The sequence below is a fragment of the Podarcis pityusensis genome (assembly GCF_964106645.2).
Source record: "Podarcis pityusensis genome assembly, chromosome: 5".
In the NCBI taxonomy this organism is placed as follows: domain Eukaryota; kingdom Metazoa; phylum Chordata; class Lepidosauria; order Squamata; family Lacertidae; genus Podarcis; species Podarcis pityusensis.
The window spans coordinates 46,137,120-46,153,710 of record NC_138032.1 but is presented as its reverse complement, the minus strand read 5'-3'; the positions used below and the strand labels follow the sequence as shown (position 1 = coordinate 46,153,710).

Here is a 16,591-nt window from a genome sequence, read left to right as displayed (position 1 = left end):
AATAGGAATGGGCAAATCTGTCCATTTTGGTTTCTCATTTTCCCCAATCTTAAGTTCAGTTCTCAACATTTCCACATAGGTTTTTGATTATTTTTTTAAGGCCCTCAGGAAAAATCATCGACTTTTAATTGTGAATTCCCCCTAATATACACATTATCTATGCAATATTATCTAATTTTTGCAAAACACTTTCCCCTAAAATGATGCATATTTGTATGTTCCTTTCACTAATATATACATTTATATTTCACTCTAGTATACCAATATGCATGATTATATACATTACTTGGCTGGAGAACTGCATTTCAAAATTCAGAGGAAATTGAATTTCAGAGGTTGGCTGTGTTTTGGTTTCAATATTGTTTTGGAAAGTGTGAATGCAAACTTGAATTGCAAACTTAAAATGCAAAATGAATTGAATTTCTCCTTATCCCTACAGGTAAGGCTAATGTTGGGCTTAATATCTGGAGCTATTAAGGGCTTATAGGACAAAACAAATGCCTCAAACTGTGCACTGAAAATCAAAGTTCAAGGCACAAATGAGATGGATGTGATAAACTAAAACTCCCATTTACCGTGAGCATGAAAATCAGGAGCATGTCCACAGAAATCAGATTGTTTAGCCACTTCTTATAAGAGAGAACTGGTGACCTAGACTTTGATCGGTTCTGTAAATAAGGGGAGCTTGTTTCTGCATTACATGCATTTGATCTGGCATCCAAGGAAACAATGTACAACAGAAGTGTAACTATCAAAGCTATTGGGGGTTGGGGACAGAGAGGATACAATTATTAATGAAGCATAAGAGCCAGCGTACAAACAGCCTCGCCCTGAAATGAACCCAGCCAAAGAGGCACAAACCCACTGTCTTGCCAAGGCACCTTGATTAACTCTCCAACTTACGTCATTATCTGTGATTCTATGCCTGGCTCCACGAGGGACCCATCCACAAAGAGAGGTTTTGATGTGAAGCCATATTTATTCCAGGTCCTTCCTTCATCGAAACTCACCCTGGGATTGAGAGAGAGGAGATAAATGCACATAAAAGGGTTTCACTGGAGCCATTTCCAAAGTAATTAAGCACCTTCTGAGAATGGTGAGCGACAATAGCTGGATTTATAAACAGGCGCCAATCTTCACTGCCTTGACTTGTTATTAATTAATGCTGTGCTTTGAGGCACTTTGAAGAAATAACGTGCCATGAACAGTTATCAAAGTCAAAGAGGGATGGTGATGCCCCAAATTGAATACCAGCTTAGCTCCAATCAGGAGAAATTGGATCCTGCAACAGAAGACGTCACTTCAGCAAGTGCAGGCAACTATTGCCTATTAGTTTGTTGCAGGAGCGAATGGTTTTTTTTAAATAATCAAAGGCAGGTTTTATGTTCTCACAAAATTTTTACCCCATTTACTATTTTGAACACTCTATGCAAAATGCTTCTTGATTTAAATATGCATTGTGTTAGGTACAAAGTTAAAACTTCAACTGTTATTCATAAAGGAAAGAAACATAGTGTGAATGTATTGCAACTCTGCGAGTAAGAATGTATGCGGACTGAAATATGAAAACTCAAGCAAAAATAAATAAATAAAGTGTTCTGGGAATACAACACATTGAATTATCTTGTCAAACATCGCTGAACTAGGAATGCTTGAGGAATCCAATCTTCTGCTTTCTGTTATGACCTGACTTAATCCACACCTCCAGGACCAATCTGTGGTCCTGTGGACAATGTGATCTACAAACAAATATTCAGACAGAGTTCTTGTTTTTTGTTTTAAAGAAACATGAACAAAAGTGTGTGTGTGTGTGTGTGTGTGTGTAAGAAAAATGAATTTAGAAATCTGCATTTTCAGATAAGATGAGCTTTAAAATATGTTTTCAAGAACATATTAAAAGTGGGAATTTTTTTTTTAGTACAGAAATAGATAAGTTTATGAGTGAGCATATGCAAATGTGACAGAGACTGGAAAACTTGATAAGGCAGTATATTTGATTGCACATATAAGTTTACCAGTGTGCATGTGCACTTGTGTATGTTAAGAAGCTACTGCGACAAAGCAATCAACACAATTGCATCAAGATTATTTCTGTCAATATAATTGCATCAAGATTATTTGCATATGCACAGGAGCACACATGCACATCAAAAAACATGTCAAAAAAGAATCCTAATGCAGTCTTATGCACAATAGTATCAATATTACTTTTCTCCTGTTTGATCAATGCACGTCAGCTCACCAGTAATATAAAAGAAGAGGGAAAGCAATTGAATTGGAGTAGGTGGAGCCTGAGGCAAACCATGCATATTCCAATTCCAGAATTAAACATAGAAATTATCCTAGTTGGAGGAATGGAGCACAAGGAAGAACAAACTACAAATTTTCATTGTCTAGTGAATACATCTGCAGCTGCTGACCTTAACTATACAAAAATGTATATCACTGTTTGCAGGTGAGCATACATAAGTGAGGTATTTTTTCTGTAAGATGGCTAAGAACTATGCTTGATCCCTTCAGTAGGACCAAACAACAAGTGATTGCCAGTCATGTTGAAGATTTTCTCTGACATTTTTATTTACTTATTTTTACAAATTAAATGTGGCCTCAGAGGTCGCAATTTGGAAAGGAGGAACAAGGCAAAGGCCAGCTACAATATCACCACCCCCATTCCTCACACAAACACACACACTGGGGGGGGGGATTTTTGGTGAGAAAACAATGGGAGAGGAAAAAGTACACAAATGCCCCCAGGTGCAGCCTTCAAAGCTGCATTTGATTAAAAAAAAATTGGAGAGGAACCACACAGAACTACCACACAAAGTTTGATCCTTATTTACAATGAGTAGGATTTTACTCTGCTTATTCCACTGTAGTTCGTGGCTATATTTGATATGAGATTTCTTTTTCCCCTGCAGAACTGTCTTCACTGAGTTTTGGATTCAAAAAGCAGAAGCCCCTGTGGAATCCACACTATCCTTCTGTAAATCCCAGAAAAGCCAAGTCAAAGTCTTAAAGTTTTGATGGTGGAGGATGTTTCATAGAATCAAGCCTTGGGCAGACTTGTCAACATATGGTCCATCTCTTTCAAATATTTTTTCACCTCTAATAACCATCCCATCCCATTCCTACATATATACCCTCCCTCTCTCATAACACTAGAACTCATAGACACCCAGTGAAGCTGAATGTTTGAATATTCGGGACAGAAAAAAGAAAGTACTTTGTCACCCGGTGCATAGTTAAACTATGGAACTCTCTTTTGCAGGAGGCAGTGAAGGTCACCAACCTGGATGGCTTTAAAAGATGATTAGACAGATTATAATTCTATTCATGGCTACTAGCCATGATGGAGGCTTTGCTCTGCCTCCACAGTTGGAGGCAGTAATGCTTCTAAATACCAGTTGCTGGAAACTGCAGGAGAGCAGAGTACTCTGCTGCTTAGCTCCTCCTTGCAGGTTTCCCACAGGCATGTGGTTGGCCACTGTACGGGCAATCTATCCGGAAGGTTGGAAATCTGTATTTCGATGAGATAGCGCTCTAACATGGTTATCATTCCTGCTCCTGTTTGTGCCCCCCTCTCTAAGCTCTTTGATGGCTGAAGAACAGCCTTTAATTTCCTAGTCCTAATCTGTTGGAAGGAAGCCATATTGCTGGTACCTTCTTTTGATACTGGACATTGTTTGAAGAAAGTAAGGCATTGGGAGATATATTGTTGTTGTTTAGTTGTTTAGTCGTGTCTGACTCTTCGTGACCCCATGGACCAGAGCACGCCAGGCACTCCTGTCTTCTACTGCCTCCCGCAGTTTGGTCAAACTCATGCTGGTAGCTTCGAGAACACTGTCCAACCATCTCATCCTCTGTCGTCCCCTTCTCCTTGTGCCCTCCATCTTTCCCAACATCAGGGTCTTTTCCAGGGTGTCTTCTCTTCTCATGAGGTGGCCAAAGTATTGCTTCAGGATCTGTCCTTCCAGTGAGAACTCAGGGCTGATTTCCTTAAGAATGGATAGGTTTGATCTTCTTGCAGTCCATTGGGAGATATAGCTAATGAATAATCTGCACGTAGCTAGTAGCACATAGGCCAGGAATAGGCAAACTCGGCCCTCCAGCTGTTTTGGGACTACAGTTCCCATCACCCCTGACAACTGGTCCTGTTAGCTAGGGATGATGGGAGTTGTAGTCCCAAAACATCTGGAGGGCCAAGTTTGCCTATGCCTGGCATAGGCAGTCAGGCAAGCTATGCAGGCGGTTAGCTATTTATAAATCAGATAGTGTTGGGCCGAGTTTGGAGAAGCTCGTGCATGGACTGATGGCTGCAGGGCCGTGCAAACCGAGGCTACCTGGGGGAGTCACTTTGCCACTTCTTGAGGGCTTCCAAGTGGCAGATCAAAGTGCTTGCTTGGTCATGGATATATTGCTTGCTATTTAGAATAAAATCTTTAATCTTCTCACTCACTTGTGTTTTGTATTGCCTCTGAATCTCATTTTAAAAGAACCACCTTGCATTTGGCAAGACAGCCACTGTGAAAACAGGATGCTGGTCTAGATGGGCCATTTGTCTGATCCAGCAGGGCTCTTCTTATGTTCTTATTCATTAAAGCAAATATTTATTAAATGTGTATTTTCTCTTAAATGAAAATGTGTATTTTGATATGTTTAAATTACCAAGAACTGGGTCACAACATTCAGAGAAGAACCAAATCTAATGGATAACTAAGTTCTGATCTCTTATCTTCGAGAGTTGTCTGAGAGTTGCGGATCAGGTGATGATGTAGAGGAATTTGTAAAGATTGGATCCTCAGGAACCTCTAATGACATACTTGAACATCAGCATACATTATATAAAAAAAACACCATGCAGATCCCTTCCGTCTAATCAACTGATTAGTGAGCAACAAGTCAGTCAATGCATTTAGATTCCAAAGACAGATGAATTGAAAATTGGATTTGGAACTGAAAATTTAAATCTGCTTGACAGTATAGCATGACAGCTTATTGATGGATAGATTTTATTTTAACATCTATATCTTGTTCAGCTATCTAAAAGCAGGCTCTTGAAGGCTCATAAATAAAATAAAACAAATGAACAAATTGCTGGTTATTCAGTTAGTTTCTTTGGAGCTAAGAAAATGTCTATAACATTGGAAAACAGAGCTAATGCAAATACTTTTTACATTGAAAGGCAACATTTCAGTGAACAGAAAGCTTTCACTGAAAGAGCAGCACTCCTCTAGAAAGAAAGATTCAGTGTGAAATTGTGATCAGTCTCCTTCTCTTAGCAAAACACAGTGAAAACTGTTCTGCCTACCACTTTAAAAGAGCTGACCATTTTAATCTTTGTCTTCCACCAAAGATCACTAAAATGAAATAGTTTCATGGAGTGAGCACACCCACCCCACGCTCCTTTAGATCAACCCTACTGAAAATATGCTAAAATGGTATTATAGCATATCATTGGAAGTGACTTCAAATATTTTATTTAATCTGGTGGTTTTGGTTATCACTTAATAAATTGCAATTCTTCACTTTAGCAAAAGATCCCATAATTAAGAATATGCAAATTTGTCTATATCTGTTGCTTACCACTTTCCCATTTCCCATCATCATAATTTCATAATTTGATTCTGTGTGTGACTCCCCACCCCAAAAAAATGCATTTCAGCAAAAATACATATTCAAATGTACATTTCCCCTCAAAATAAGTAGTTAAATATGTATGCTGATGCATTTAACTTTTCCCATCCCCAACACAGCATTGCAACATTCAGGGAAGAACAAAATCTGATGGCTATTGAAGTTCTGATCTGCACATTCACCCGAGAGGTGCTGATCAGGTCATTTTGCATAGGAACTTGCAAAGATCAATTTTCTCCAGCATCCCTAGCCATAATGGGAAACCAAATGCTAGAAGAAATGAAGTTTGAACTTTCAGTTTAAAGTTCATTGTCTTCTTTCAAAGCCCCAAGACCACCACTCCCACCATGAGTGATAGAAGCTAAAGCTATTATTCATTAATAACTCCACATTGTGACTACTGCAAAGCTGTATTATTATTTGAATGAAAGCCATAATGCCTCATTTTATACAGAGAGGCACAAGTGTCCATCTGCAAGATTATTTTGATTAACACACACAGGGTGTTTAGATGTCAGTTCCTGAAAGCTCTTCTCCCTTCAATTTTCTCCATTAACAGCTTCAGAAGCTGGAGCAGGTCAGTCCATTAGAAGAAGCACAACTCATTGCAATGTATATTGCAGAGAGCAGTGTTATAATTGTAAGTACCAACAGAAATTCTATTTATATACTGTGGCAAAAGAGGATTTTTCAAAGAGCAATGGCACAGTTGATATATACATGGGATGTGTGGCTGTTCTATTGCATATTGTCTGTTAACTCTTGCTTTTTTTCCTAATGCCACTCAGTTAAGGTTGCAATCCTGTGCACATCCGCCAGGAAATCATCTTTATTAAACATAGAGGGACTAACTCCTGTTTTAATGCAATTTTAACTTTTTGTAAGCCGCCCTAGGAAACTCTTGAAAGGAAGTGCATAAATCAAATAAATTAATAACAAATAATAATAGAATGTGCTGGTTGTGGAATTTCTCTTCCTTATCTGGAATTAGCTTTAATTGTCATTTATTTAATATGCAATTGTTTTTCAATGCTGTTCAACAGCCTTTTCACCCTTTCAGATCAGGAATATAAGGCATAACTGTGTTAATAAGTAACAGTTAAATTTTTAAGGTACCTTTAAGCAAGTCACTATCATTTTTCTATTTTTAGAAATATTCTTAAGAAAGGGCTATAGCAAGTGGTAGAACATCTGATAATGTTATTCAGTGGAAGGAACCATGAAAGAGTCAGTTCAAAGTCTGCTATTAGAATAAAACCTCCTCTGTTAAGGAACATGTTAAAGAAATTATTCTTACCACAAATGGACAATGGGCATTGATGTATGTTTCATGGCTACAAGTGCTCCACCCCAGTCAAGGAACCACACATTGTACTCTTCCTCAAAGATCTGCAATTATGTAAGATATAGCATGAATTGTAGAGTCCTTCTAAAACCTATGAAATAACTAGAAACATATATATATATATATATATTCAGATGTTCCTTAAACCTTAAACCTCTATAGGAATTACCTGTCTCCAGGAGTTTCCTCCATCTGAAGAAACAAACATGCCAACATCTGTGTATGATAATTCTGGACCCACATTGCCTGAAATACAAGCAGACACATATATAATAAGCTCCTGTGTGGTTAGAGAGGAATCACACTTTCCCCTCAGCAAATCAACTGCAGAAAGCAGTACTCCCCTGCCCTTAATCCAGAGATTATAGGAAACCACTGTGGAGCAGGTGGAAGGAGTGAGTGAAAAGCCATTAAACATGGAATGAAAAAACTGAAAAACATGGCTCAGTGGATTTGTGTTTATGCTGAGTCATGCTGAGGTTTATTTGCAATTAAATTATAAAAGAGTGTGTTCCATTTAATTAAAGTTGTTTTTTTAAAAACAACAACATGTAATTGTTATGGTTGTACATACAGCCATAAATAGCAGGCATGCAAACAGGACCCCGTTAAATCCTTTAAAAACAATCTGATGCTTTAGCTGATTAATTTGAATTAATTTGCATTTAACTTGAACACTTCATGAAATTGAAGGAATTGGATGAGGGAGATTGATTCCACCTCCATTTGCCTCTTTATATTTTTAAACAAACTCAGAAGGTAATAAGAAGCAAATACAACCAATAGAATCCCTCCTCACTCCTAACTCAACTGAAGCAAAGTTCATCATATTCCTTCATGGCGTATCTGATTCTGCACTGAATTTTTCCATGTCTTAGGTAACAAATGGGGAACCTGTGGCTCAGCAGACCTTGTGGACTACAGCTGTCACCATCCCTGACAATTGGCAATGCAGATTGAGTCACAGGTTCCCTAACCCTGAGCCGGAGGAGTAACTAATGCAAAACAGACACGACATTAAAATGGGCAGGGAGGATATGAGAAGCACTGGCTGTAATCCTGCTCCTTTGGGGCAGTTCCCCATCTCTGCACTCGCTCAACAAAACTATCTATGAGCCACATAACACCCAGGCACAACATAGGCTGCCTCCTTTTCCCTGGGAATTTACTAACATAACAGACCTAACAGCAATGTTGAAATTCAGACCCCAATTTCCATTCTCAGCTGTTGCATGCCACATCCTGATTTTGTGTTAAAATTCCACAACTACATATCCCTTTCCTGGAACTGTTTTGCATTTGGTGGAGTGCTACTTCTGTGTCTGCTGCAGCTTGGCAGATCATTCCAGGAGTACTCAAAAGAACCACTCAGAACTTCAACTCAAGAGATGTCAGACCTCTCCTTGATCCTTTGTTGAAGTGAGTTTAGTAAATCTGATATAAAATTCAGGGCTAGATTCAGCTAACCCAGAAACTAGTGCAAGGACTCCCACCCCTTCTTGCCTCGTCCTGCACGTCTCCCACGATGGAAGGCAACCTGTTTGTCTGTATGCGGAGCACAGAATACTCAAGTTTTTCTCAAAGCCTACATCCAGCAACTGGGTTTAAAAGCTCTACAATACACAATGACTTTCAGGTGAAATAACTGACACCGTGTCTTTATTTCCTAACATTCCATACCCTGCAGGGTGGCTAACTTTTAAAGCAGACATGAAGTTCATCCTGATAAAAAGGAGGGGAAGCTGCTTGTTTTGTTTTGTTTTCACTTTAAAGATAACAGGAAAGGAAGAGTCAGTCCCAAACTTCTGTGTAGCCTCAATAGGAGCACAATAAATATACACTAATGAAAATGTTAATTGAGCTCCTGACATTTAATGTTTGAAAATGAAGAATTAAAGCCCAGATGCAGCTTGACACATTCCTATCAGTGAGCAGAGGATGCAGCTTGCCAACTTGTAATGGCACTTATGTTGCTGAAAATAAAACCTGAGGCTTAAGGGTTGCGATTAATACAAAGTGCCACATGAAAGGTTGTCCTGTCATTGCCAGAGATACAGGAATGCATTGTTCTGCATATGATCATGTCGGTGCTGGGCACCCTCTGTGAGCGTGGGCATGTGGAAAACAAGGTAGTGAAGCTCAAACAAGGTCCAAGGAGGCTTTCAAGTCCAGGTGTGTATACAGCCCATAGAATCTTCCTGTGTGCAAAACCAACCATGCCACTGTTAATCTGTGTCATGGCAATGGAAGGTCAGAGACAGACAGTCTAGCTGACTCTTTTTCTTCTTCCTGTGATGGTTTTTATGGACCCTTCTCTTGGAAAGCCCTCCAGTTCTAGAGTACCTGTGTGCACACAGGTTGCACACATTGAAGTGTCCACAGTATACATCACTCACACAAAAGTTCTGAATCAAAGACTGTATTAACAACAATATAGCCAGAACCTTTCTCAGATACGGTCACTGTGTGGAACTTATATAAATAAAACTTAAGGAAAGGGCCATAAAGCAATGGTAGAGCAAACTGCTTTGAATACAGAAGTCCCCAGGTTCACCTCCTGGAATCTCCAGGTCAGCCCAGGAATGTTCCTTGTCAAAACCACAAAAGACACTGTCAGTCTGTGTGGACAAGGCTGAGCTACATGCGTAAGGCAGCTTCCTATGTTCCTACGAGACAGAATGGTTTTGGAGACAGAATGAAAGGAATATCTATGCCATGGTCTCTTGATAACACCAGATAAGGAAAAGTAACTCTTTCATAGAAAAAGTTTGTATTTGCATAGTGTTTCTCAAACTGTGGCCCAGGGCCCACAAGTGGCCCACTGTTTTGGTTTATGTTGGTCGCACTTTCTCTAGCTGCCTCCCAGCAGCCTCCTCTGTGTGTCATCTCCTCTCTTGCCTTTCTTCCAGGAGAAGTGATGGAGGAGATGGAGACAGAAGTGAAAGAGGTGGAGTGAGAAGCTAGAGCAATGATGGCTAAACTTGGCCCTCCAGCTGCTTTGGGACTACAATTCCCATCATCCCTGACCACCGGTCCTGTTAGCTAGGGATGATGCGAGATGTACTCCCCAAACAGCTGGAGGGCCAAGTTTGCTATAATATCTTCAAGCATCCTGACCGTGGCATTTTGTGCCTGACTCCAGCCCCATCTTCTGCCATTGGGTGACTGCTGGTCCTCTCAAGTGGACCTTGGGAGTAGAAAACTGGGAAACCCCTGACATAAAGTACCGTAACACTCATTGCAAACAACAGCGTCCTATTTCCAATTTTCTGCTCACCACCATAGCATAAGTGGGCTCCCTTTTCCTCCCTTCTCATCCACTCCCTCTAGCTCCATTCATGACTTCTTTTGAGAGCGGTCATTGCAGTTCAGTTAGCAGTTTGTTCAATTGTAGAGCCCACAGCAAATTTAAAACATGCCTTAACTCTATGTAACATGCTATTGTTTAGAGAGAAAATTATAGATCCATTAATAGGTAAAAATGATAGTGGATAAGAGCTGTCTGAAGTTCCTTCATTCTAGATTTCATTTATATATAGCGATTTCTCAATAAAATAACAGCGGCCAGCTCTCCCTGCAGCTGTTCACTTAAAGGGATATCATTATACTTTCTTTCTAATTCCTAGAAATAGAAGCTAATCTATGTGAATATTTGATGGCTCAATATTTCACTGCTACAGGTTTCTAGATCTCACAATTTCAAGGAAATATTTGATAGGATCTCCTGAAAGTTGAGCAGTCAAGTCTAGTCTAGTTATGTCATATGCAAGAGGGCTTGAATTGAGAACGTCTCTCTCCTTGTGCTGGGCTGCTGATATAAGGAAGGATCTACAGCTAGCACATCCACAACACAGTCCATAACCTCCTGGCCTGAGAAGTTAGTAAGCAGCACAAGGCCAGGATGGCACTGGCTGAAATAAAATTCCCCGATCCACTGCTTCCATTTGTAGGTCACCAGCCTACTGCCCCTCAACCTGTTTCCTGCCTGACTACCTACTGCTTTCCTGCCTAGCCCAAGGTTATTGTCTACCTTGAGCCCAAGCATGGGTCATGTAATCAGCCAGCAGCCAGAGAAGTCACAACAAGGTTCTGTGATCAGGAATATGCCAATTTGCTGGCAGGTTTTGAAATTACAGAACACACCCCATGTTACACAAACAAGCTATCTACAGTGACAACCATTCAGCAAGCTTTTTTGTTACCTTCGACAGCTCCCACTGAGCTAAGCATTGTGGGAACTCTACACAAGACTGGATGACTATGGCCATCTTGATGAGGTATCCTACTGTGAGCAGGCAGATGCAGACATCAAGGGGCTGTGATGGCTGTCACAATTAATTACCAGGGTCTGGGCACTGCTGGCATTTAACATTATAAGAAGCTGTCATTAGGATCCTGAGATCTGCTAAAGACAGGTTTCACCGGCAAGCAGAGGACATCAATGCACTAGTGGCAAAGTGTTCTCAGTTTCTTTTTTGATGGGGAAAACAGTCCATGAATTATGAGCAGCAGCTCTTAAGCCGCTGCCAGGCATACCCACCACAACTAATTCTTTGGCAGCATCTTTGTGAAAGGTATAATGCACAGAAATGCCCCCAAGAGTATTAAGCCCACATACAAAGTTTCTGCCAGTCGCTCCAAGGCAGCCTGCCATGCAAGGCACATTGTCCCAACAGCCAACAGCCACTGTGAAAAGCTTGAATGAACCGTTGCCTAAGGGTAAGAGCAACCAACTATAGATTCAGCAAGGCATAAAATGGCATTGCTTCAAAGGAACTGTGTCACTGCCTACCAGCTAAAGATCTATTTGTGGCAATACTTTGTGACCACATTCTGCAACTTCACAGCCATAAAGAAAGCAAGGCTGAGTGATGTTTGGAGCCACCATGGCAATTTAGACAGGAGCTAAATGGCACTGGGTTTTCATCCCATTTCAATATGCAAATATACACCATACATGTTTGTTCAAAGGCATTTTCAATGATTTGTGCTTTCTCCTTGTGATACCCATCTCTTACTGGATTCTACCTCTGTGTTTTAATATGAGGCTGAGCTTTAGTGAGCTGTTGAAGGCAGCCAGGCTTATAGGCCAGGAGGCCAAACTGGCAGCAAATAACTGTGTTGGATTGGGTGTAAGGGTTACTGTGAAGCACAGCAGCATGGATCAATGCTATTTCACAGGCAATTGACTCTGACAGAGGAACAGCACAGTGATGGCATGAAAGCCCACCCAGGGAAGAAAAATGGAGAGATGGCAAGGCAGAGGGAGAGAAAAATGATGGCGACAGTGCCCACACAGTAGCCACAGCAGTCAGCTGTGTTGACGCAAATTCAATGTAATTATAACTTAGCATGGAAAACGAATCTCCAAAAAAATTCACAAGTGGAAAGACATGAGGTTTCCTTGGCTTTAAATGTGATGTTATTGTGCATATTTGATTTCTTTTGTACCTAATGCATTTTAATAGTTAGTAGCCAGGTGGTGGGCCCACATTGTTCTTTCCAGCATCAATCGTATATGGACCATCTACACTGTAGTAACCAGTTATAATGGAATTATTGGTTGGCAGACATCATAGGAGGATGTGACTGCTGTGCACCTGCAAAGCCTGTTTTGCACACCACAAATCAAGCAGTGTGGTGTAGTGGTTAAGGTGTTGGACTAGGACTTGGGAGGCCAAGGTTCAAATCCCCAGGATTCAGGTCACCAACTTTCAGTCTACCTCACAGGCTTGTTGTGAAAATAATATGGAAAGAGGGAGAGCCATGTACACCACTTTGGACTCCTTGGAGGAAAGGTGGGGTATAAATGTAACAGCAACAGCACATACATGATCATATAGACAGAAACATTTACATGCATTATATGTTAAATCATATATGTCTATTACAGGATAAACAGGACAGTGAAACAGTGCTATGACTGTGACAGCACACTGACTTTTAATCTACCCACACAAAATCATAGATGATTGCTCAGTCAACCAAAATGTCTACTTGGATGAATAAGATATATGCCTACAAATGCCAGGTTCCAGCTCTGCTGATTAGGGACAAAATCTAGGGGGGGAAATTCATTGCAGTGCATGCCCCGCAAAATCCAGGGAGCACATTCCTCATGAAGCACTTGACTAATGGCAGAGCTGCCCCCTAATGTTAACAGCAGCTCTGTGCTTGAAAAGAATAAGAGCAACAGAGTCCAGTCAATTCCTTTACCTGTAGCAACCAGAAGTCCAGGAACCGTCTCTTTGCTCGAGATGCTGCCTGAAGTATAGGGGTTTTCTGAGATTTGCAAATGCAAATGCAAGGAACAGAAGGGCTGGAAGGATTGAGAAAGAAGAAAGATAATTGTTGGTAAAGAAAAACTGAATACATGGGCTAAGCCAGCCAGCCACCTGGTACTACATTCATGTTTTCTTCTGTTTTCTGAGCCTGTGCAAAGAGCCTGATGAAAGGGACCGGGGTCCATTTCAATTCTAAATTTCCATTTCTATTAATTGTTCTTGGTTTCAATGAATTATTACAAAAAGCAATGTTCGCCAGATACACTGCTGTACTCAAGCACCTCTTCCAGCATCCTCACAGACATCCTCACAGACAAGTATGAGATAACCTGTTTAATGAGGAAGAGGCAGCTGGAATTAGTCCCTAGGCACAAAGTTCTCAAAGCTCAGCATTTGATCAGTAACACTGCATGTTGGTCCGTCCCCCTCCGCCTTTCCCATGCAGCAAGCTGCATATGAACGCAATCCAGAGTAGCAGTCTGCATGGGACATTTCATGACTGCACATGGATTGCACTTTCCTGGACCAGGCTGTTAAAGGTATGAAGTTCCTTTCTCCAAATAGCTTATTATTTTGAGAATCTGAGTTCTGTGAAACAAAAGTTTCATTAGAATGTTCCATCGCAACACCCACGCCATACATTTAAAGCACCGTTATATTACTTCAGCAAACATCCTCAAATTGATTTAATAGTCAATGCTTCTTCCCAGGTAACTCTGGGAATTGTAGCTTTGTGAGGGGAATAGGGGTCTCATTTTCAGCCCCTTAAACAAACTAAAAGAATTCCCAGGTTTTGGGGGGGAAAGCCATGACAGCTCATGGGGTAGAATAGTGCCTTGAATGTATGGTATGGATATGGCACATGGCTATTTGAAGTAAACCCATAGTCCAAAAATTCAAAAGGGGCTGCTGCCTCTTCATCTTGACCCTCACTACTAAAAGATTATTCTCCACAATCAACAGGTATCATCATCACAACCATTAATTTACTTGTATGTCTTTTTCCCAGGTAGACCATGCTGAAAGTGGTTCAAACCTACATAAGAATAGGTTTATGCAATACAAGGCATAACAATCATACAAATCTTAAAAAGGCAAATAAAACAATCTCAAATTAATCATTTATTTATTGATTATTTGCCCTTCATTCAAAAGTCCCAGGGCAGAAATAGTTCAAAAAGTTAAGCAAAAATATTAAAATCCAGTGGTACCTCTGGTTGTGGATGGGATCCGTTCCGGAGGTCCGGTCGGATCCCGAGGTTTCCGCAACCTGAGGACTGCTTCTGCACATGCGCATGCGGTGAAACCCGGTCAAATACTTCTGGGTTTGCTGCTCGCGTATACCCAAAGTTTATGTAACCAGAGGGTTGTGTAATGTAAAACAAGATTTTAAAAAACTTGCTACAAGTAAAAGCGTCAATGCCAGAAATTCTAAAGCGCAATACAGTTCACCCCTCCCAATAGGCCTTAGGTAAACAGGCGAGTCTTCACCTTCACCTGACAATGAAAGGATATCAACGCCATGGTGAAATGCACCTCGGAGGTGAGGTTGTTCCACAGGCACAGGAAAAGCCTGCCCATTGTGTATATTTATTATATACCATTTATTGTTGTATAATAAATATACACTAAGATTTAAATGGTTCCACTGATAATTCATGCTAAGGCCTAATAATAGAAATACAGAAAACAGAAAGAGCATCAAAAACACCAAAGAAAAGACATTCTGTCATTGTTGAAACCATGAAATTTCCTTTTTTCTGGAAATTTGCTGAACTCCAAGTCTGAACATCTTTCAGCTTTTCAAGTGGGATAACAGGTGGAGTTAAGTTATTCAAGCCCTTTAGATTACACTTGGAATGGTTCAATTAGTTCTAGTCTGATTTTGAGTGGTTATTGCTATTATTTTACTTATAACTTAAACATTTAAATGTTGTCGTATTTAAATGTATTGAAAGCCACTGTAGATCTTCTGAAATGTGGGAAAGATCCCATGTAAATCAATATTATTGATGCCAAGCTATCTCTTTGTAGAACGTTTCAAAGTCTGGGACAATTCCATAGCTTTCATTTAAATTTTCATAATGATCCCTTCTGGCTTGAAAAGACTGTGAAACCAGATGTTGATAAGTTATTCACTTAATTATCAGCCAAAAAGTGGCAGGAGGAGGAAATAATTGATGCAAATTGGGGGACTAACTATGCAGGGCTGGATCCTATGGAGGCATCCCATGGATTTCAATGAGTTCCTTTTCTGTCTGGGATTTAGAGAATGCCCATTGTGATGGGCCCACTAATTACTACTTGGAAAATTTCCTTCACTGACCAGCAGACAGTGTATGGGGTCTCCTCTCAGATCTGAATCTGGAGCCTGCAGCAAACGCCAATCTCTCCCTTTGTTGTAGGTGATGAAAGTCTTAATTTGGTCCTCCACTTTCTTGTTAGCCAGGAATATGCCTTTGATCCCTGCTACCTAGGAAAAATTATGAGAGATGAAAAACCACATCGGGCGACTAGGCAAGAACAAGGCACAGTCAGTAGTGTACAGCAGAGTCAGAAGGAGCTAGCAAACAAATTTAAATAAATTCTTTGTGGCATGATAATGAGCCAGTACTTTAAGGAGATTGTCCATTCTGTCTTAACTCATTCTTGGCCCTCATGGTATCGATCCAATCCCCAGAAAGACCAAACCAAACTGCCACCACACCTACAGGAATGACTTCAGATCATTTTGGAGAGTGTATGAGTAAATGGCCCTTGGCACAGGTAAAGTGGAATGGAAGCTCTCTTTGGCGGCTCAAGTTGGAAAAGAGGAAAATGCGATTCCACAAGTGAAGATGTAGGGCAGGGATATCCACCAGTTCGATCGGGATCGACTGGTCAATCCCTGGTAGGTTCCGGTCAATCGCTGTTGATCGCAGCCTCCTCTTCCTTTGCTTTTGCCTAAGAGCATCTGGCTCTGCCCCCTCGCCCCGCCCTCCATTTTCTCATGAGTGCTGGAACAGAAGACGGAGTTTTCACTGTGAGGCAGATTGTTTCCTTAGTGATCTTTTGGTGATCGACTAATCCCCTTTCCCCTTGTCCAATAACTCTAATTTACTGTAGTTTAATAATGGGGCTTTCCCCTCTAAAACAAGCTCAACAACTTTGACCTGAAACCCCCCCCCCCAAAAAGGGGAAGATCACTGCCAGTTTTTTCTCTCTCCTGTGAGTAGATTGCAGTCTCTTGGGAGTTGGACATCCCTGATGTAGGGGGTGTCAATTGGAAGATGTAGGGGATGCCAATGGGAAAGTTTTCTCTGGTGGGTTTTATAGAAGAACAGCATGC

At 40.7% G+C, this 16,591-nt stretch overlaps 1 protein-coding gene across 1 annotated transcript in view; it reads right to left on the bottom strand.

The window, feature by feature from the left end:
• The window catches only part of SORCS3 (sortilin related VPS10 domain containing receptor 3), a 445,632-nt gene that overhangs the window by 85,290 nt on the left and 343,751 nt on the right, over window positions 1-16,591 (bottom strand). Inside the window, exons 10-14 of the mRNA XM_081005898.1 lie at window positions 15,590-15,736; window positions 13,196-13,298; window positions 7,149-7,225; window positions 6,932-7,023; window positions 904-1,011 (exon numbers count right to left, since the gene is read on the bottom strand). Coding sequence (XP_080862024.1) covers window positions 904-1,011; window positions 6,932-7,023; window positions 7,149-7,225; window positions 13,196-13,298; window positions 15,590-15,736 — 527 coding nt within the window. The remainder of the gene's footprint in view (window positions 1-903; window positions 1,012-6,931; window positions 7,024-7,148; window positions 7,226-13,195; window positions 13,299-15,589; window positions 15,737-16,591) is intronic.